At 53.6% G+C, this 22,979-nt stretch overlaps 1 protein-coding gene across 1 annotated transcript in view; it reads right to left on the bottom strand.

Moving 5' to 3' along the window:
• The window catches only part of LOC116937186 (putative carboxypeptidase X1), a 59,707-nt gene that overhangs the window by 30,763 nt on the left and 5,965 nt on the right, over positions 1 to 22,979 (bottom strand). Inside the window, exons 2-5 of the mRNA XM_076058376.1 lie at positions 19,346 to 19,617; positions 14,310 to 14,425; positions 9,341 to 9,480; positions 4,365 to 4,434 (exon numbers count right to left, since the gene is read on the bottom strand). Coding sequence (XP_075914491.1) covers positions 4,365 to 4,434; positions 9,341 to 9,480; positions 14,310 to 14,425; positions 19,346 to 19,607 — 588 coding nt within the window. The 5' untranslated portion in view covers positions 19,608 to 19,617. The remainder of the gene's footprint in view (positions 1 to 4,364; positions 4,435 to 9,340; positions 9,481 to 14,309; positions 14,426 to 19,345; positions 19,618 to 22,979) is intronic.

Below are 22,979 nucleotides of genomic sequence, written 5' to 3'. Positions count from 1 at the left end.
GAGTGGGTGAGTGGGGGAGTGAGTGAATGGGTGAGTGAGTGGGTGTGTGAGTGGGTGGGTGGGTGGGTGAGTGGGTGAGTGAGTGGGTGAGTGCGTGAGTGGGTGAGTGAGTGGGTGAGTGGGGGAGTGAGTGAGTGGGTGAGTGAGTGGGTGGGTGAGTGGGTGGGTGGGTGGGTGAGTGGGTGGGTGGGTGAGTGGGTGGGTGAGTGAGTGGGTGAGTGAGTGGGTGGGTGAGTGGGTGAGTGGGTGGGTGAGTGGGTGGGTGAGTGGGTGGGTGAGTGGGTGGGTGGGTGGGTGGGTGAGTGAGTGTGTGAGTGAGTGAGTGAGTGGGTGAGTGAGTGAGTGGGTGAGTGAGTGAGTGCGTGGGTGAGTGTGTGGGTGAGTGGGTGGGTGAGTGGGTGGGTGAGTGGGTGGGTGGGTGAGTGGGTGGGTGGGTGAGTGGGTGGGTGAGTGGGTGGGTGAGTGGGTGGGTGGGTGAGTGGGTGGGTGGGTGGGTGAGTGGGTGGGTGGGTGGGTGAGTGAGTGAGTGGGTGAGTGAGTGAGTGGGTGGGTGAGTGAGTGAGTGGGTGAGTGGGTGAGCGAGTGGGTGAGTGAGTGTGTGAGTGAGTGAGTGGGTGAGTGAGTGAGTGGGTGAGTGAGTGAGTGAGTGGGTGAGTGAGTGGGTGAGTGAGTGTGTGAGTGGGTGAGTGGGTGGGTGAGTGGGTGAGTGCGTGAGTGGGTGGGTGGGTGAGTGAGTGAGTGGGTGAGTGAGTGGGTGAGTGGGGGAGTGGGTGAGTGGGTGAGTGAGTGGGTGTGTGAGTGGGTGGGTGGGTGGGTGAGTGGGTGGGTGGGTGAGTGGGTGGGTGGGTGGGTGAGTGGGTGGGTGGGTGGGTGAGTGGGTGGGTGGGTGAGTGGGTCGGTGGGTGGGTGAGTGGGTGGGTGAGTGAGTGGGTGAGTGTGTGGGTGAGTGAGTGAGTGTGTGAGTGAGTGAGTGTGTGAGTGAGTGGGTGAATGAGTGAGTGAGTGGGTGAGTGTGTGAGTGTGTGAGTGAGTGAGTGAGTGGGTGAATGTGTGAGTGAGTGAGTGGGTGTGTGAGCGTGTGAGTGAGTGAGTGGGTGAGTGAGCGTGTGAGTGAGTGTGTGAGTGTGTGAGTGAGTGAGTGTGTGAGTGGGTGAGTGAGTGGGTGAGTGAGTGAGTGGGTGAGTGAGTGAGTGGGTGGGTGAGTGAGTGAGTGGGTGAGTGGGTGAGCGAGTGGGTGAGTGAGTGTGTGAGTGAGTGAGTGGGTGAGTGAGTGAGTGGGTGAGTGAGTGAGTGGGTGAGTGAGTGAGTGGGTGAGTGGGTGAGTGAGTGGGTGAGTGAGTGTGTGAGTGAGTGAGTGGAGTGAGTGAGTGGGTGAGTGGAGTGAGTGGGTGGGTGGAGTGAGTGAGTGTGAGTGGGTCGGTGAGTGAGTGAGTGGGTGAGTGGGTGAGTGAGTGGGTGAGTGAGTGGGTGAGTGAGTGTGTGTGAGTGGGTGAGTGGGTGGGTGAGTGGGTGAGTGCGTGAGTGGGTGGGTGTGTGAGTGAGTGAGTGGGTGAGTGAGTGGGTGAGTGGGGGAGTGAGTGAGTGGGTGAGTGAGTGGGTGTGTGAGTGGGTGGGTGGGTGGGTGAGTGGGTGAGTGAGTGGGTGAGTGCGTGAGTGGGTGAGTGAGTGGGTGAGTGGGGGAGTGAGTGAGTGGGTGAGTGAGTGGGTGGGTGAGTGGGTGGGTGGGTGGGTGAGTGGGTGGGTGGGTGAGTGGGTGGGTGAGTGAGTGGGTGAGTGAGTGGGTGGGTGAGTGGGTGAGTGGGTGGGTGATTGGGTGGGTGAGTGGGTGGGTGAGTGGGTGGATGAGTGGGTGGGTGGGTGAGTGGGTGGGTGGGGTGGGTGAGTGAGTGTGTGAGTGAGTGAGTGAGTGGGTGGGTGAGTGGGTGGGTGAGTGGGTGGGTGAGTGGGTGGGTGAGTGGGTGGGTGAGTGGGTGGGTGGGTGGGTGGGTGAGTGGGTGGGTGGGTGAGTGGGTGGGTGAGTGGGTGGGTGGGTGGGTGGGTGGGTGAGTGGGTGGGTGGGTGGGTGAGTGGGTGGGTGGGTGAGTGGGTGGGTGGGTGGGTGGGTGGGTGGGTGAGTGGGTGGGTGGGTGGGTGAGTGGGTGGGTGGGTGAGTGGGTGGGTGGGTGAGTGGGTGAGTGGGTGAGTGGGTGAGTGGGTGGGTGAGTGGGTGGGTGGGTGAGTGGGTGGGTGGGTGGGTGGGTGAGTGGGTGGGTGGGTGAGTGGTTGGGTGGGTCGGTGAGTGAGTGGGTGTGTGAGTGGGTGGGTGGGTGGGTGAGTGGGTGGGTGAGTGGGTGGGGTGGGTGAGTGGGTGGGTGGGTGAGTGGGTGGGTGGGTGGGTGAGTGGGTGAGTGGGTGAGTGGGTGGGTGGGTGAGTGGGTGAGTGAGTGGGTGGGTGGGTGGGTGAGTGGGTGGGTGAGTGGGTGGGTGGGTGAGTGGGTGGGTGGGTGAGTGGGTGGGTGGGTGGGTGGGTGAGTGGGTGGGTGAGTGGGTGGGTGGGTGAGTGGGTGGGGGGTGAGTGGGTGAGTGGGTGGGTGAGTGGGTGGGTGAGTGGGTGGGTGGGTGAGTGGGTGGGTGGGTGGGTGAGTGGGTGGGTGAGTGGGTGAGTGGGTGGGTGGGTGAGTGGGTGGGTGAGTGGGTGGGTGGGTGGGTGAGTGGGTGGGTGAGTGGGTGGGTGGGTGAGTGGGTGAGTGGGTGGTTGAGTGGGTGGGTGAGTGGGTGGGTGGGTGAGTGGGTGGGTGAGTGGGTGAGTGGGTGGGTGGGTGAGTGGGTGGGTGAGTGGGTGGGTGGGTGGGTGAGTGGGTGGGTGAGTGGGTGGGTGGGTGGGTGAGTGGGTGGGTGAGTGGGTGGGTGGGTGAGTGGGTGGGTGAGTGGGTGAGTGGGTGGATGGGTGAGTGGGTGGGTGAGTGGGTGGGTGGGTGGGTGAGTGGGTGGGTGAGTGGGTGGGTGGGTGAGTGGGTGAGTGGGTGGTTGAGTGGGTGGGTGAGTGGGTGGGTGGGTGAGTGGGTGGGTGAGTGGGTGGGTGGGTGGGTGGGTGAGTGGGTGGGTGAGTGGGTGGGTGAGTGGGTGGGTGGGTGGGTGGGTGGGTGAGTGGGTGGGTGAGTGGGTGGGTGGGTGAGTGGGTGAGTGGGTGGTTGAGTGGGTGGGTGAGTGGGTGGGTGGGTGAGTGGGTGGGTGAGTGGGTGAGTGGGTGGGTGGGTGGGTGAGTGGGTGAGTGGGTGGGTGGGTGAGTGGGTGGGTGAGTGGGTGGGTGGGTGGGTGAGTGGGTGGGTGAGTGGGTGGGTGGGTGAGTGGGTGAGTGGGTGGTTGAGTGGGTGGGTGAGTGGGTGGGTGGGTGAGTGGGTGGGTGAGTGGGTGAGTGGGTGGGTGGGTGAGTGGGTGGGTGAGTGGGTGGGTGGGTGGGTGAGTGGGTGGGTGAGTGGGTGGGTGGGTGAGTGGGTGGGTGAGTGGGTGGGTGGGTGAGTGGGTGAGTGGGTGGGTGGGTGAGTGGGTGGGTGGGTGGGTGGGTGGGTGAGTGGGTGGGTGAGTGGGTGGGTGGGTGAGTGGGTGAGTGGGTGGTTGAGTGGGTGGGTGAGTGGGTGGGTGGGTGAGTGGGTGGGTGAGTGGGTGAGTGGGTGGGTGGGTGAGTGGGTGGGTGAGTGGGTGGGTGGGTGGTGTGTGGGTGAGGTGGGTGGGGGTGGGTGAGTGGGTGGGTGGGTGGGTGGGTGAGTGGGTGGGTGAGTGGGTGAGTGGGTGGGTGGGTGAGTGGGTGGGTGAGTGGGTGGGTGGGTGGGTGAGTGGGTGGGTGAGTGGGTGGGTGGGTGAGTGGGTGGGTGAGTGGGTGGGTGGGTGGGTGAGTGGGTGGGTGGGTGGGTGGGTGAGTGGGTGGGTGGGTGAGTGGGTGAGTGGGTGGGTGAGTGGGTGGGTGAGTGGGTGGGTGGGTGAGTGGGTGTGTGAGTGGGTGAGTGGGTGGGTGGGTGAGTGGGTGGGTGAGTGGGTGAGTGGGTGGGTGAGTGGTGGGTGGGTGAGTGGGTGAGTGGGTGGTTGAGTGGGTGGGTGAGTGGGTGGGTGGGTGAGTGGGTGGGTGAGTGGGTGAGTGGGTGGGTGGGTGAGTGGGTGGGTGAGTGGGTGGGTGGGTGGGTGAGTGGGTGGGTGAGTGGGTGGGTGGGTGGGTGAGTGGGTGGGTGGGTGAGTGGGTGGGTGGGTGAGTGGGTGGGTGGGTGGGTGAGTGGGTGGGTGTGTGGGTGGGTGAGTGGGTGGGTGGGTGGGTGAGTGGGTGGGTGGGTGGGTGAGTGGGTGGGTGGGTGAGTGGGTGGGTGGGTGGGTGAGTGGGTGGGTGGGTGAGTGACTTTTCCGCAGCTGTCCCACGTGACGGAGTCGTTGCTCAGCTGCACCTTGAAGGACGTCACCCAGTGGGACCTGAAACCAACAACAACAACAACACTCTGTGTGTATGTATGTGTGTGTATGTGTGTGTGTCTGTGTGTGTGTGTATGTGTGTGTGTCACTCTGTGTGTGTATGTGTGTCTGTGTGTGTGTGTGTCTGTGTGTGTGTCTGTGTGTGTATGTGTGTGTGTGTATGTATGTGTCTCTGTGTGTGTGTGTATGTGTGTCTGTGTGTGTGTATGTGTGTCACTGTGTGTGTGTCTGTGTGTGTGTGTCACTCTGTGTGTGTGTGACTGTGTGTGTGTCACTGTGTGTGTGTGTGTCACTGTGTGTGTGTGTCACTGTGTGTGTGTATGTGTGTCTGTGTGTGCTGTTAAACTGGAGCCAGTTTAACAGCACACACAGAGGTCTCACTCCGAATCAGTCGAGCGGCAATATCTTTTCATCGGTTGCGTAACGCTGTGTGGAAGCTACCTGGTCTGTCGCTCCGCACTAAGTTTCAGGTCTTCTCGGCCACGGTCATTCCCTCCCTTCTCTACGCTTGCGAAACGTGGACCCCCCTAATGGAACATCTTCGCCGGTTAGAAACATTTAGGCTGGCCTGCCTACGATCCATCCTGGGTTTAACCAGACTGGATTGTGTGAGGAGCTCACAAATCCTTGAAAGATCTGGGCAGGGTCCCATCGGTGAGCTCCTCCGGCAGGCAAGGCTGCGATGGCTGGGTCATGTAGCCCGCATGCCCAGCCACCGCATGCCGAAACAGCTTTTGTTTGGCCGGATTGAGGGGGCTAAGCGGGCGCGGCACGGGCTAGAGAAGAGATGGAGTGATGTGGTACAGGAGGACGTGGAGCTGAGTGGACTTGCCGATGACCGGTACCAGCGGTGTCAAGATCGGCCTCTGTGGAGGAGGCTCGTGAAGGATGCTACTGGGCAGTTGGAGGCAGTCGCCCTCCAACAACAACGGAGGGCGGAGGAGCGACGCTCACAACAACGAGCGGAACGCCGGGTGGATAAAGCACAGCAGGTTGGCACAGTAGGGGGCACAGGTGGTGCATCAGCCAGTCATCTCAGTCAGTCGACCCGTGGCACCTGGGTCTGCCCCGTGACCTCCTGCCAGCGGGCGTTCGACACTTCAGGTGGCCTCACAGTGCACATAGCCTGGCACAAGCGTCGTGGTGACGTCACCGCCACTTAGTGGCGAATGGCGGTTGTTGTTGTTGTTGTGTGTGTGTCACTGTGTGTGTGTCTGTGTGTGTGTGTGTCTGTGTGTGTATGTGTGTGTGTGTCTGTGTGTGTGTCACTGTGTGTGTCACTGTGTGTATCACTGTGTGTGTCACTGTGTGTGTGTGTCACTGTGTGTGTCACTGTGTGTGTGTCGCTGTGTGTGTGTCACTGTGTGTGTGTGTCACTGTATGTGTGTGTATGTGTGTCTGTATGTGTGTCTGTGTGTGTATGTGTGTCGGTGTGTATGTGTGTCTGTGTGTGTGTCACTGTGTGTGTGTGTGTGTCACTGTGTGTGTGTGTCACTGTGTGTGTCACTGTGTGTGTGTCACTGTGTGTGTGTCACTGTGTGTGTGTGTGTCACTGTGTGTGTCACTGTGTGTGTCACTGTGTGTGTGTCACTGTGTGTGTGTCACTGTGTGTGTGTCACTGTGTGTGTCACTGTGTGTGTCACTGTGTGTGTGTCATTGTGTGTGTGTGTCACTGTGTGTGTCACTGTGTCTGTGTCACTGTATGTGTGTGTCACTGTGTGTGTGTCACTGTGTGTGTCACTGTGTGTGTCACTGTGTGTGTGTCATTGTGTGTGTGTGTCACTGTGTGTGTCACTGTGTCTGTGTCAGTGTGTGTGTGTGTGTCACTGTGTGTGTCACTGTGTGTGTGTCACTGTGTTTGTGTGTGTGTCACTGTGTGTGTGTGTCACTGTGTGTGTGTTTCACTGTGTGTGTGTTTCACTGTGTGTGTCACTGTGTGTGTCACTGTGTGTGTGTCACTGTGTGTGTGTCACTGTGTGTTTCACTGTGTGTGTGTTTCACTGTGTGTGTGTCACTGTGTGTGTCACTGTGTGTGTGTGTGTCACTGTGTGTGTGTGTCACTGTGTGTATGTGTCACTGTGTGTGTGTCACTGTGTGTGTCACTGTGTGTCACTGTGTGTGTGTGTGTGTCACTGTGTGTGTGTGTCACTGTGTGTCACTGTGTGTGTGTGTCACTGTGTGTGTGTGTCACTGTGTGTGTGTGTCACTGTGTGTGTCACTGTGTGTGTGTCACTGTGTGTGTGTGTCACTGTGTGTCACTGTGTGTGTGTCACTGTGTGTGTGTCACTGTGTGTGTCACTGTGTGTGTGTCACTGTGTGTGTGTGTGTCACTGTGTGTGTCACTGTGTGTGTGTCACTGTGTGTGTGTCACTATGTGTGTGTGTCACTGTGTGTGTCACTGTGTGTGTCACTGTGTGTGTGTCACTGTGTGTGTCACTGTGTGTGTGTCACTGTGTGTGTGTCACTGTGTGTGTCACTGTGTGTGTGTCACTGTGTGTGTCTCACTGTGTGTGTGTGTCACTGTGTGTGTGTCACTGTGTGTGTGTCACTGTGTATGTCACTCTGTGTGTGTGTCACTGTGTGTGTCACTGTGTTTGTGTGCCACTGTGTGTGTGTGTCACTGTGTGTGTTTGTATGTGTCACTGTGTGTGTGTGTCACTCTGTGTGTCACTGTGTGTGTGTCACTGTGTGTGTCACTGTGTGTGTCACACTGTGTGTGTGTGTCACTGTGTGTCACTGTGTGTGTGTCACTGTGTGTGTGTGTGTGTCACTGTGTGTGTGTGTCACTGTGTGTGTCACTGTGTCTGTGTGTGTGTTACTGTGTGTTTCACTGTGTGTGTGTCGCAGTGTGTGTGTGTTACTGGGAGCGATAGTGTAGTGGTTAGCGCTATGCTGCGCTATGAACCTGGCGACCCGGGTTCGATTCCCGCTCACGGCCAACACCAGTTACGATTATCTGAACCGGTCCCGGGCCTCCCCTAGGTCGACTCAGCCTCAAATGAGTACCTGGTTGCGGTATGTAAACATCGCCACTAGGGAGACAAAGGCGGTCGGGCGTGGTGCTGGCCACCCACCCCCTCGTGTACCGTTCCGGCCTTCATAGGTGCTCGCTAACAGCACTTGCCCCTACAGTCTGTTAAGGCTATATGGGGGATCTTTGTTTGTGTGTTACTGTGTGTGTGTCACTGTGTGTGTTACTGTGTGTGTGTCACTATGTGTGTTACTGTGTGTGTGTCACTGTGTGTGTCACTTTGTGTGTGTGTCACTGTGTGCCACTGTGTGTGTCACTGTGTGTGTTACTGTGTGTGTGTCACTGTGTGTGTCACTGTGTGTGTGTGTGTGTCACCCATTGCGGTTTCAGGAAAGGGCGGTCCTGCACAGATGCCACATTTTCTGTCCGTCTGCTACAGCAGAGGTGTAGGGAATTCCAGCAAGACCTACATCTCTGCTTTATTGACCTGATCAAGGCCTATGATACCATCAGTAGGCCTGGGCTCTGGGTTGTTCTTCGTGCTTTTGGAGTACCTGACCCTCTGCTCACGATCATTAAGGACCTTCATGATGGTGAGTGGGCCCGGGTAAAACTACGTGGCCGGGAGTCAGAGCCATTCCCTGTACACCTTGGGGTGCAACAGGGATGTCCTCTGGCTCCCACATTATTTAACATCTATTTTGACCACGTAGTTCGTGAAGCCTTCAATAGCTGTACCGGGGGAATCGCCATATGGTACAGATATAATGGGAGGCTAATCGATGCCCGGGTGTGGTCAAGGGATGGCTCCCTATTGCTCAACCACGTTATGTATGCTGATGATTTGGTAATAGCTGCTCAGTCAGAGGAGGAGTTGGAGACGCTGCTGCTGAGACTGGAGCGTGCCACTAAGAGGTGGGGCCTTACCATCAGCCCCACCAAAACTAAGCACCTACCTGGGTATTTTGTACCATCGGACACTCCACCCCCAGATCTCCCTATCAGTGATGGGGCAGTTGTGGAGAGAGTGGAGAGTTTCCCATTCCTGGGCAGTGTGCCTATGACCGGCTCCAGTTTAACACTCCGAATCAGTCGAGCGGCAATATCTTTTCATCGGTTGCGTAACGCTGTGTGGAAGCTACCTGGTCTGTCGCTCCACACTTAGCTTCAGGTCTTCTCGGCCATGGTCATTCCCTCCCTTCTCTACGCTTGCGAAACGTGGACCCCCTTAATGGAACATCTTCGCCGGTTAGAAACATTTAGCCTCGCCTGCCTACGATCCATCCTGGGTTTAACCAGGCTGGATTGTGTGAGGAGCTCACAAATCCTTGAAAGATCTGGACAAAGTCCAATCGGTGAGCTCCTCCAGCGGGTAAGGCTGCGATGGCTGGGTCATGTAGCCCGCATGCCCAGCCACCGAATGCCGAAACAGCTTTTGTTCGGCTGGATCGAGGGGGCTAAACGGGCGCGGCACGGGCTAGAGAAGAGACGGAGTGATGTGGAACAGGAGGACGTGGAGCTGAGAGGACTTGCCGATGACTGGTACCAGCGGTGTCAAGATCGGCCTCTGTGGAGGAGGCTCGTGAAGGATGCTACTGGGCAGTTGGAGGCAGTCGCACTCCAACAACAACGGAGGGCGGAGGAGCGACGCTCACAACAACGAGCGGAGCGCCGGGTGGCTAAAGCACAGCAGGTTGGCACAGTAGGGGGCACAGGTGGTGCATCAGCCAGTCATCTCAGTCAGTCGACCCGTGGCACCTGGGTCTGCCCCGTGACCTCCTGCCAGCGGGCGTTCGACACTTCACGTGGCCTCAGGGTGCACATAGCCTGGCACAAGCATCGTGGTGACGTCTCCGCCGCTTAGTGGCGAATGGCGGTTGTTGTTGTTGTTGTTGGTGGTGGTGTTGGTGGTGGTGTTGGTGGTGGAAGACTCACGACCAGATGGACGCTCGCCCCTGGGTGATGAGGCCGGTGAAGGTGACGAGTCGACCGGCGTCCACCTGCAGCCACTGCTGGGAGTCGTTGAAGGCGGCGCACCAAGCGCCGTCAAACTCGTCACCATCCTCAATACCAGACTAGACACACACAGATACACACACACACAGAGATACACACACACAGATACACACACACAGATACACACACACACAGATACAACAACAACCGCCATTCGCCACTAAGTGGCGGTGACGTCACCACGACGCTTGTGCCAGGCTATGTGCACCCTGAGGCCACGTGAAGTGTCGAACGCCCGCTGGCAGGAGGTCACGGGGCAGACCCAGCAGGTGCCACGGGTCGACTGACTGAGATGACTGGCTGATGCACCACCTGTGCCCCTACTGTGTCAACCTGCTGTGCTTTAGCCACCCGGCGCTCCGCTCGTTGTTGTGAGAGTCGCTCTTCCGCCCTCCGTTGTTGGTGGAGGGCGACTGCCTCCAACTGCCTAGTAGCGTCCTTCACGAGCCTTCTCCACAGAGGCCGATCTTGACACCGCTGGTACCGGTCATCGGCAAGTCCACTCAGCTCCACGTCCTCCTGTACCACATCACTCCATCTCTTCTCTAGCCTGTGCCGCGCCCGCTTAGCCCCCTCAATCCGGCCAAACAAAAGCTGTTTCGGCATGCGGTGGCTGGGCATGCGGGCTACATGACCCAGCCATCACAGCCTTGCCTGCCGGAGGAGCTCACCGATGGGACCCTGCCCAGATCTTTCAAGGATTTGTGAGCTCCTCACACAATCCAGTCTGGTTAAACCCAGGATGGATCGTAGGCAGGCCAGCCTAAATGTTTCTAACCGGCGAAGATGTTCCATTAGGGGGGTCCACGTTTCGCAAGCGTAGAGAAGGGAGGGAATGACTTGGGCCGAGAAGACCTGAAGCTTAGTGCGGAGCGACAGACCAGGTAGCTTCCACACAGCGTTACGCAACCGATGAAAAGATATTGCCGCTCGACTGATTCGGAGTGAGACCTCTGCTGTTAAACTGGAGCCAGTCATAAGCACACTGCCCAGGTATGGGAAACTCTCCACTCTCTCCACAACTGCCCCATCACCGAAGGTGTACAGGGAATGGCTCTGACTCCTGGCCACGTAGTTTTACCCCGGCCCGCTCACCATCATGAAGGTCCTTAATGATCGTGAGCAGAGGGTCAGGGACTCCAAAAGCACAAAGAACAACCCAGAGCCCAGGCCTACTGATGGTATCATAGGCCTTGACCAGGTCAATAAAGCAGAGATGTAGGTCCTGTTGGAATTTACTACACCTCTGCTGTAGCAGACGGACAGAAACATGGCATCTGTGAGGACCGCCCTTTCCTGAAACCACATTGGGGCTCCGCAAGCCTCTCCTCAGCGTGCCTGGCAAGGCGATGTTGAATAATCCTTGCCAGGACCTTTCCCGGCACACTGAGGAGTGAGATGCCCCTGGTATTGTTACAGTCTGTGCGGTCCCCCTTCTTAAAGAGGGAGACCACCAGGGCATCCTTCCAATCCTGTGGAACCCATCCAGTGGTCCAGACTGTTGTTATGATGTCATATAGGGCAGTCTGTGCACAACCGCCACCATCCCTCAGCATTTCGCTTGGGAGATCATCTCTGCCCGCTGCCTTTCCTGGTCTCAGACTCTGGATCGCCTTCAGTACTTCCTCAACAGATGGCACTTCAGCCAGCCACTCACAGGGGGTGACTTCTTCCAATATTTGAGGCCCAGCATGCTCAGCAGGATCATCCTCACTTTGTGCCACGATGTTTTCCTGGCTGAGGGATTTTCCCTCCCCCAGGACATCATAAAAATGCTCAGCAAATCTGCAAACCTGTTCCTGGGGGTCGGAGATTGGATCACCATTTTTTCCACTAATGATGGTAATAGGTGTGGCGCTGCAGGTTACTTTTTTGATGAAGTTAAATAGAGATCTGTGATCGCGGGCCACTGAGGCAGACTCCATCTCCTCAGCAACCCGCGACCACCACCCATCCTTGCAGCACCTCACGGCTCTCCGAACCTTCGAGCGAAGGCTGCGGTAAGCCTCCTCATTCTCTGATGTGGGATTCTGTAGCCGATGACAGTGGGCCTGTCGCTTTTTCTCAACCATCCTGAACACCTCCTCTGTCAGCCAGGGTCTCTGGGGAGGTCTGGACCGCATACCCAAAGCAGCCATTGCAGCTGCATGAGTCACAGTGCTAAACCTCGCCCATTTACCCTCGACATCAGGAGGAGTGGGGGACGATGCCAATCCCAGCCGCAAGCGATGGTGAAATTCTCGCTTGCAACTTTCATCAGATAACTGAGACCAGGCCACTTTTGGTTGGAATGGGGTCCTGGGTGTACACCCACCACCGGAGTGGACGAATGGCAGGCGCATCTTACAGATGACTAGTCGATGGTCAGAGGGCAGATCAGCTCCACGGTAGTTGCTGGTGTCAAGGACATGGGCTCGCATCCGCTGTTCCGTCACTATGTAGTCCAGCAGATGTTCTTGCTTGAACCCGGCATGCATCCATGATGTTGTGTGGATGCGCCGATGCCGGAACAGCGTGTTGGTAATTACAAGCCCATGGGCTGCACAAAAATCTAGCAGCCTCCTACCGTTGTTATTGAGCTGATCTGGCCCATGCCCTCCAATCACTCCAGACCAGGTGCCAGTATCATGACCAACTCGGGCATTCAAATCACCCAACATGATGACTCTATCCCGAGGGGCCACTTTAGCCAGCACCCGTGACAGGAGGTCATAGAAGGCATCTGACTCATCGGCTTTGCCTGCATCCCTCCACGGATGTTCGTCTTCGGTGGGGGCATAAGTAACCACAACCACCACTCCTCACCTCCGGTTGATGGGAAGGCGAGCCCAAAGTAGCCTGGGGCTTAAAGCTTTCCACACCTCACCGCCACGCTCCCACGCCCCCTTCATTCTTTTGTTCAAAAGAAGAGCCACACCCTGTTATTTGGCAGTCTGCTGCCCCGAGTAGAGGACTGTCCACCCCTCATGGTGGCAGGAGCCAGAACCGGTTCACCGGACCGCCTGAATGCCGCATAGATCCAGGCGGTACCGGTCCAGCTCCCGACAGATCAGTGGCAGCCTCTCCTCCGCAGTGAGCATTCGAACATTACACGTGGCCATCCGTAGTGGCTTTTCGTTGTTTCTGGAGAAGCCCCGAGCGTAGAGATTCAATCTCCTGGCTCTGCCAAATGGGGTTTGGCCAGGAGACGTCATAGATGCCTGTCCCCCCGGGGCCTCCGGCACAAGCTTATTAGTTATATATTTAAGTCGTGGTTTAGTGGTAATTAATTGAAGGTGGAGGGGTTACCAGCCCCTCGCACCCGTCCAGAGCCCCCGTTAAGCCACTGTGGTGGACACAGATGCCATGAGGGGAGGAGCCAATCAGAATTGGCCCTCCCCCCACAGCACTGTCCACGACAGAGTTGCCCACACAGAAACACACACACAGATACACACACACCCAGTTACATACATACACAGACTGAGTGAGTAACTGAGTTAGCGAGTGAGTGACTGAGTGAGTGAGTGACTGAGTGAGTGAGTGACTGAGTGGCTGAGTGACCCACTGACCGACTGAGCAACTGAGTGACTGAGTGACTGAGTGACCGACTGAGTGATCGACTGAGTGACCGACTAAGCGACAGAGTCACTGAGTGACTGAGTGAGTCACCGAGTGACTGAGTGAGTGACTGAGTGAGCGAGTGAGTAACTGAGTGAGTGAGTGACTCAGTGACCGACCAAGTGAGTGACCGACTAAGCGACTGAGCCACTGAGTGATTGACTGAGTGACTGAGTGACTGAGTGAGTAACTGAGTGAGCGAGTGAGTAACTGAGTGAGTGACTGACTCAGTGACTGACTAAGTGAGTGACCGACTGAGCCACTGAGTGACTGACTGAGTGACTGAGTGAGCGAGTGAGTAATTGAGTGAGTGACTGAGTGACTGACTGAGCGAGTGAGTAACTGAGTGAGTGAGTGACTGAGTGACTGAGTGACCGACTGAGTGACTGACTAAGCGAATGAGCCACTGAGTCACTGAGTGACCAAGTGAGTGACCGGCTGAGTGACTGACTGAGTGACTGAGTGAGCGAGTGAGTAACTGAGTGAGTGAGTAACTGAGTAAGTGACTGGGTGAGTGACCGACTGAGTGACTGACTGAGTCACTGAGTGACTGAGTGACTGAGTGACTGACTGAGTGACTGAGTGAGCGAGTGAGTAACTGAGTGAGTGAGTGACCGAGTGAGTGAGTGAGTGAGTGACTGAGTGACTGACTGAGCGAGTGAGTAACTGAGTGAGTGAGTGACTGAGTGACCGACTGAATCACTGACTAAGTGACTGAGCCACTGAGTCACTGAGCGACCAAGTGAGTGACCGACTGAGTGACTGACTGAGTGACTGAGTGACTGACTGAGTGACTTACTTAGTGACTGAGTGACTGACTGAGTGAGTGACTGACTGAGTGACTGAGTGACTGACTGAGTGACTGAGTGACTGAATGAGTAACTGAGTGAGCGAGTGAGTAATTGAGTGAGTAAGTGACTGACTGAGTGACTGAGTGACTGACTGAGTGACTGAGTGAGCGAGTGAGTAAGTGACTGAGTGACCGACTGACTGAGTGACTGAGTGACTGACTGAGTTGCTGAGTGAGCGAGTGAGTAAGTGACTGAGTGACCGACTGACTGAGTGACTGAGTGACTGACTGAGTGACTGAGTGAGCGAGTGAGTAAGTGACTGAGTGACCGACTGACTGAGTGACTGAGTGACTGACTGAGTGACTGAGTGGCTGAGTGAGCGAGTGAGTAAGTGACTGAGTGACCGACTGACTGAGTGACTGAGTGACTGACTGAGTGACTGAGTGACTGACTGAGTGATTGAGTGAGCGAGTCGCCCCAGAGGGAGCAAGGAGAACCTGGATGTTGAGGCGTCCTCTATGAGCCCCGAGCCCGAACCGTTCGGCGCTGGAGCTTCTCAACTGCGCGTCCTCCACGCCCAGTGACTCCAGGCCCAGAGGTGGACACTCCAAGCCTGCAACCACAACACCTGGGTTCGAGCCCTGTCTCTGGGTATCTCTCTGTCTCTCTGTGGGGTCACAGCAGCCGTGTCAGAGACACTGAGAGTCTGGGTTTACAACAACTACTATCAAAATCCTCACCGTCACCCCCTGTCTCACTACTACAACTACTATCAATATCCCTATTGTCACCCCCTGTCTCACTACTACAACTACTATCAATATCCCTATTGTCACCCCCTGTGTCACTACTACAACTACTATAAAAATCCTCACTGTCACCCCCTGTGTCACTACTACAACTACTATAAAAATCCTCACTGTCACCCCCTGTGTCACTACTACAACTACTATCAATATCCCTACTGTTACCCCCTGTGTCACTACTACAACTACTATCACTATCCCTACTGTCACCCCCTGTGTCACTACTACAACTACTATCACTATCCCTACTGTCACCCCCTGTCTCACTACTACAACAACTATCAATATCCCTACTGTCACCCCCTGTCTCACTACTACAACTACTATCAATACCCCTACTGTCACCCCCTGTCTCACTACTACAACTACTATCAATATCCCTACTGTCACCCCTGTGTCACTACTACAACTACTATCAATATCCTCACTGTCACCCCCTGTGTCACTAGTACAACTACTATCAATATCCTCACTGTCACCCCCTGTGTCACTACTACAACTACTATAAATATCCCTACTGTCACCACCTGTGTCACTACTACAACTACTATCACTATCCCTACTGTCACCCGCTGTGTCACTACTACAACTACTATCAATATCCCTACTGTCACCCCCTGTGTCACTACTACATCTACTATCAATATCCCTACTGTCACCCCCTGTGTCACTACTACAACTACTATCAATATCCTCACTGTCACCCCCTGTGTCACTACTACAACTACTATCAATATCCTCACTGTCACCCCCTGTGTCACTACTACAACTACTATCAATATCCCTACTGTCACCCCCTGTGTCACTACTACAACTACTATCAATATCCCTACTGTCACCCCCTGTCTCACTACTACAACTAATATCAATATCCTTACTGTCACCCTCTGTCTCACTACTACAACTACTATCAATATCCCTACTGTCACCCCCTGTGTCACTACTACAACTACTATCACTATCCCTACTGTCACCCCCTGTGTCACTACTACAACTACTATCACTATCCCTACTGTCACCCCCTGTGTCACTACTACAACTACTATCACTATCCCTACTGTCACCCCCTGTCTCACTACTACAACTACTATCACTATCCCTACTGTCACCCCCTGTCTCACTACTACAACTACTATCAATATCCCTACTGTCACCCCCTGTCTCACTACTACAACTACTATCAATATCCTCACTGTCACCCCCTGTGTCACTACTACAACTACTATCAATATCCCTACTGTCACCCCCTGTGTCACTACTACAACTACTATCACTATCCCTACTGTCACCCCCTGTGTCACTACTACAACTACTATCAATATCCCTACTGTCACCCCCTGTGTCACTACTACAACTACTATCAATATCCTCACTGTCACCCCCTGTGTCACTACTACAACTACTATCACTATCTTCACTGTCACCCCCTGTGTCACTACTACAACTACTATCAATATCCTCACTGTCACCCCCTGTGTCACTACTACAACTACTATCAATATCCCTACTGTCACCCCCTGTGTCACTACTACAACTACTATCAATATCCCTACTGTCACCCCCTGTGTCACTACTACAACTACTATCAATATCCCTACTGTCACCCCCTGTGTCACTACTACAACTACTATCATTATTCCTACTGTCACCCCCTGTGTCACTACTACAACTACTATCACTTTCCCTACTGTCACCCCTGTGTCACTACTACAACTACTATCAATATCCCTACTGTCACCCCCTGTGTCACTACTACAACTACTATCACTATCCCTACTGTCACCCCCTGTGTCACTACTACAACTACTATCAATATCCCTACTGTCACCCCCTGTCTCACTACTACAACTACTATTAATATCCCTACTGTCACCCCCTGTGTCACTACTACAACTACTATCACTATCCCTACTGTCACCCCCTGTGTCACTACTACAACTACTATCACTATCCCTACTGTCACCCCCTGTGTCACTACTACAACTACTATCACTATCCCTACTGTCACCCCCTGTCTCACTACTACAACTACTATCACTATCCCTACTGTCACCCCCTGTCTCACTACTACAACTACTATCAATATCCCTACTGTCACCCCCTGTCTCACTACTACAACTACTATCAATATCCTCACTGTCACCCCCTGTGTCACTACTACAACTACTATCAATATCCCTACTGTCACCCCCTGTGTCACTACTACAACTACTATCACTATCCCTACTGTCACCCCCTGTGTCACTACTACAACTACTATCAATATCCCTACTGTCACCCCCTGTGTCACTACTACAACTACTATCAATATCCTCACTGTCACCCCCTGTGTCACTACTACAACTACTATCACTATCTTCACTGTCACCCCCTGTGTCACTACTACAACTACTATCAATATCCTCACTGTCACCCCCTGTGTCACTACTACAACTACTATCAATATCCCTACTGTCACCCCCTGTGTCACTACTACAACTACTATCAATATCCCTACTGTCACCCCCTGTGTCACTACTACAACTACTATCAATATCCCTACTGTCACCCCCTGTGTCACTACTACAACTATCATTATTCCTACTGTCACCCCCTGTGTCACTACTACAACTACTATCACTTTCCCTACTGTCACCCCTGTGTCACTACTACAACTACTATCAATATCCCTACTGTCACCCCCTGTGTCACTACTACAACTACTATCACTATCCCTACTGTCACCCCCTGTGTCACTACTACAACTACTATCAATATCCCTACTGTCACCCCCTGTCTCACTACTACAACTACTATTAATATCCCTACTGTCACCCCCTGTGTCACTACTACAACTACTATCAATATCCCTACTGTCACCCCCTGTCTCACTACTACAACTACTAACAATATCCCTACTGTCACCCCCTGTGTCACTACTACAACTACTATCAATATCCCTACTGTCACCCCCTGTGTCACTACTACAACTACTATCAATATCCTCACTGTCACCCATGTGTCACTACTACAACTACTATCACTATCCCTACTGTCACCCCCTGTGTCACTACTACAACTACTATCAATATCCCTACTGTCACCCCCTGTCTCACTACTACAACTACTATTAATATCCCTACTGTCACCCCCTGTGTCACTACTACAACTACTATCACTATCCCTACTGTCACCCCCTGTGTCACTACTACAACTACTATCACTATCCCTACTGTCACCCCCTGTGTCACTACTACAACTACTATCACTATCCCTACTGTCACCCCCTGTCTCACTACTACAACTACTATCACTATCCCTACTGTCACCCCCTGTCTCACTACTACAACTACTATCAATATCCCTACTGTCACCCCCTGTCTCACTACTACAACTACTATCAATATCCTCACTGTCACCCCCTGTGTCACTACTACAACTACTATCAATATCCCTACTGTCACCCCCTGTGTCACTACTACAACTACTATCACTATCCCTACTGTCACCCCCTGTGTCACTACTACAACTACTATCAATATCCCTACTGTCACCCCCTGTGTCACTACTACAACTACTATCAATATCCTCACTGTCACCCCCTGTGTCACTACTACAACTACTATCACTATCTTCACTGTCACCCCCTGTGTCACTACTACAACTACTATCAATATCCTCACTGTCACCCCCTGTGTCACTACTACAACTACTATCAATATCCCTACTGTCACCCCCTGTGTCACTACTACAACTACTATCAATATCCCTACTGTCACCCCCTGTGTCACTACTACAACTACTATCAATATCCCTACTGTCACCCCCTGTGTCACTACTACAACTACTATCATTATTCCTACTGTCACCCCCTGTGTCACTACTACAACTACTATCACTTTCCCTACTGTCACCCCTGTGTCACTACTACAACTACTATCAATATCCCTACTGTCACCCCCTGTGTCACTACTACAACTACTATCACTATCCCTACTGTCACCCCCTGTGTCACTACTACAACTACTATCAATATCCCTACTGTCACCCCCTGTCTCACTACTACAACTACTATTAATATCCCTACTGTCACCCCCTGTGTCACTACTACAACTACTATCAATATCCCTACTGTCACCCCCTGTCTCACTACTACAACTACTATCAATATCCTCACTGTCACCCCCTGTGTCACTACTACAACTACTATCAATATCCTCACTGTCACCCATGTGTCACTACTACAACTACTATCACTATCCCTACTGTCACCCCCTGTGTCACTACTACAATTACTATCAATATCCCTACTGTCACCCCCTGTCTCACTACTACAACTACAATCAATATCCCTACTGTCACCCCCTGTCTCACTACTACAACTACTATCAATATCCTCACTGTCACCCCCTGTGTCACTACTACAACTACTATCAATATCCCTACTGTCACCCCTTGTGTCACTACTACAACTACTATCAATATCCCTACTGTCACCCCCTGTGTCACTACTACAACTACTATCAATACCCCTACTGTCACCCCCTGTGTCACTACTACAACTACTATCAATATCCTCACTGTCACCCATGTGTCACTACTACAACTACTATCACTATCCCTACTGTCACCCCCTGTGTCACTACTACAACTACTATCAATATCCCTACTGTCACCCCCTGTGTCACTACTACAACTACTATCAATATCCTCACTGTCACCCCCTGTCTCACTACTACAACTTGTACCTGCTACGTCCTGGGTGGCCGTATTTTCCTCTGCACAGTTCTGGCCACTGCCTCCACCTCCACCTCCTCCTCCATTCTCACATCCCAGACCCTGCTTCGTGGCCCCACCACCATCAGCACCACCACCACCACCACCATCTCCTCCTTCTGCTCGGGGTTGCAGTGCAGGCGAGACTTGAGCATCTGTCAGCAGCAGCAGCAGGAGGAAGATCGGTTGCCGGGATTGGATGCGTCGATCCATCACCACCACCGCCATCATCATCAACGGTAGTCTGGGAATGACCCAAAGCCCGCAAAAATGTTGATGTCAAAATGGTCACCACCATCATCAGAATATTTGTGTTTAAAAAAAAAAACTGAGACCAAAACGTAAACACTCGTGACTGTGTGTGTCTCTGTGTGTGTCACTGTGTGTGTATCACTGTGTGTGTGTGTCACTGTGTGTGTGTGTCACTGTGTGTGTCACCGTGTGTGTGTCACTGTGTGTGTGTCACTGTGTGTGTGTCACTGTGTGTGTCACTGTGTGTGTCACTGTGTGTGTGTGTCACTGTGTGTCACTGTGTGTGTGTCACTGTGTGTGTCTGTGTGTGTGTCTCTGTGTGTGTGTGTCACTGTGTGTGTGTGTCACTGTGTGTGTCACTGTGTGTGTGTGTCACTGTGTGTGTCACCGTGTGTGTGTCACTGTGTGTGTCACTGTGTGTGTCACTGTGTGTGTGTCACTGTGTGTGTCACTGTGTGTGTGTGTCACTGTGTGTGTGTGTCACTGTGTGTGTGTCACTGTGTGTGTCACTGTGTGTGTCAGTGTGTGTGTGTGTGTCAGTGTGTGTCAGTGTGTGTGTGTGCGTCACTGTGTGTGTGTGTGACTGTGTGTGTGTCACTGTGTGTGTGTATCACTGTGTGTGTGTATCACTGTGTGTGTGTGTCACTGTGTGTGTGTCACTGTGTGTGTGTCACTGTGTGTGTGTCACTGTGTGTGTGTCACTGTGTGTATGTGTGTGTCACTGTGTGTGTGTCACTGTGTGTGTGTGTCACTGTGTGTGTGTCACTGTGTGTGTGTCTCTGTGTGTGTGTGTCACTGTGTGTGTGTCACTGTGTGTGTGTGTCACTGTGTGTGTGTCACTGTGTGTCACTGTGTGTGTCACTGTGTGTGTGTCACTGTGTGTGTGTCACTGTGTGTGTGTGTGTCACTGTGTGTGTGTGTCACTGTGTGTGTGTGTGTCACTGTGTGTGTGTCTCTGTGTGTGTGTCTCTGTGTGTGTGTCACTGTGTGTGTGTGTCACTGTGTGTATGTGTGTGACTGTGTGTGTGTCTCTGTGTGTGTGTCTCTGTGTGTGTGTCACTGTGTGTGTGTGTCACTGTGTGTGTCACTGTGTGTGTGTCACTGTGTGTGTGTCTGTGTGTGAGGAGCGGTAGTGTAGCGGTTAGCGCTACGCTGCGCTATGAACCTGGCGACCCCGGTTCGATTCCCGCTCACGGCCAACACCAGTGACGATTATCTGAACCGGTCCCGGGCCTCCCCTAGGTCGACTCAGCCTCAAATGAGTACCTGGTGCGGTGTGTAAACATTGCCACTAGGGAGACAAAGGCGGTCGGGCGTGGTGCTGGCCACCCACCCCCTCGTGTACCGTTCCGGCCTTCATAGGTGCTCGCTAACAGCACTTTCCCCTACAGTCTGTTAAGGCTATATGGGGGATCTTTTTGTGTCTGTGTGTGTGTCACTGTGTGTGTGTCACTGTGTGTGTGTCACTGTGTGTGTGTCACTGTGTGTGTGTCACTGTGTGTGTGTCACTGTGTGTGTGTCACTGTGTGTGTGTCACTGTGTGTGTGTCACTGTGTGTGTGTCACTGTGTGTGTGTCACTGTGTGTGTGTCACTAGTTTAATTCGTGGTTTCGTGGACCCCCCTAATGGAACATCTTCGCCGGTTAGAAACATTTAGGCTGGCCTGCCTACGATCCATCCTGGGTTTAACCAGACTGGATTGTGTGAGGAGCTCACAAATCCTTGAAAGATCTGGGCAGGGTCCCATCGGTGAGCTCCTCCGACAGGCAAGGCTGCGATGGCTGGGTCATGTAGCCCGCATGCCCAGCCACCGCATGCCGAAACAGCTTTTGTTCGGCCGGATTGAGGGGGCTAAGCGGGCGCGGCACGGGCTAGAGAAGAGATGGAGTGATGTGGTACAGGAGGACGTGGAGCTGAGTGGACTTGCCGATGACTGGTACCAGCGGTGTCAAGATCGGCCTCTGTGGAGGAGGCTTGTGAAGGATGCTACTGGGCAGTTGGAGGCAGTCGCCCTCCAACAACAACGGAGGGCGGAGGAGCGACGCTCAGAACAACGAGCGGAGCGCCGGGTGGCTAAAGCACAGCAGGTTGGCACAGTAGGGGGCACAGGTGGTGCATCAGCCAGTCATCTCAGTCAGTCGACCCGTGGCACCTGGGTCTGCCCCGTGACCTCCTGCCAGCGGGCGTTCGACACTTCACGTGGCCTCAGGGTGCACATAGCCTGGCACAAGCGTAGTGGTGACGTCACCGCCACTTCGTGGCGAATGGCGGTTGTTGTTGTCATGTAGCCAGTCTTAAACATTAACATTGGAGTCTATGGGACACTTTAACATTGGAGTCTATGGGAGACTTTAACATTGGAGTCTACGGGAGACTTTAACATTGGAGTCTATGGGAGACTTTAACATTGGAGTCTATGGGAGACTTTAACATTGGAGTCTATGGGAGACTTTAACATTGGAGTCTATGGGAGACTTTAACATTGACATGCAAATTCCATCTCTAGCCCCGCCCACTTACCCTTGGGCTACGCCCATCTCAAACCTATATAACCTCCTGCCTCAGCAGCTCTCCCGCTATATATTTTTTTAACCTGATGACGATTGCTTGTGTTGCGATGGAAACGTGATTTAAAAAAAAAATTCGTATCTACGTGGCCTTGCCGACAGACCCATAGAGTATGAATTCCTGCAGTCACGAAAGCTTTGAGTCAAGGCTTGACCGCCTCTTCGGGGAGGGTGTCCACACAACCATTAGATCTTTTAACAGACTCCGAGACGAGAGAAGGCCCGTCTGATCGAGTCGCTCGCTTTGTCCGAAGAGATTGCGTGACACCAAGGCAATACCGATTGCCTTAACACTCACGTCTGCTGCTGCCACTTCCCCGAATGCTAAAAACGGATCTCGTTCAGGGCCGGCCTAGCCCTGATCTCAGGGAGAATTAAGACTGCTCCGATTTGAAATCTGACAATTTAGACAAGACCCTCTTGCAATCACTCCAGGTCAGGGCCTGACCGGGAGCGCCAACACCTCTGAGCTACTGAAAAAGGCCCAGCAGAGACTTTACTTCCTGAGAATACTCCGGAAGAATAACATCACACAGAAACTGCTGGTGTCCTTCTACCGAGCCTCCGTCGAGAGCATTCTTACATACTGCATCTGTGTTATGGTACACCAGCTGCACAGTGGCTCAGAGGAAAGCGCTGCAGAGGGTCATCAACACGGCCCAAAAAATCGCCGGGTGCTCTCTCCCCACATTGGAAGAACTACACAATTCCCGTTGCATCGAAAAAGCGAAGAACATTATAAAGGACTCTTCTCACCCTGGACACTCTCTGTTTGAGCCGTTGCCAT

Source organism: Petromyzon marinus (genome assembly GCF_048934315.1).
Source record: "Petromyzon marinus isolate PM22_M1 ecotype Great Lakes invasive population chromosome 70 unlocalized genomic scaffold, UKy_Petmar_22M1.pri1.0 chr70_unloc.4, whole genome shotgun sequence".
In the NCBI taxonomy this organism is placed as follows: Eukaryota; Metazoa; Chordata; class Hyperoartia; order Petromyzontiformes; family Petromyzontidae; genus Petromyzon; species Petromyzon marinus.
The sequence above is the reverse complement of the archived record's forward strand: the minus strand, read 5'-3'. Positions and strand labels throughout refer to the sequence as shown.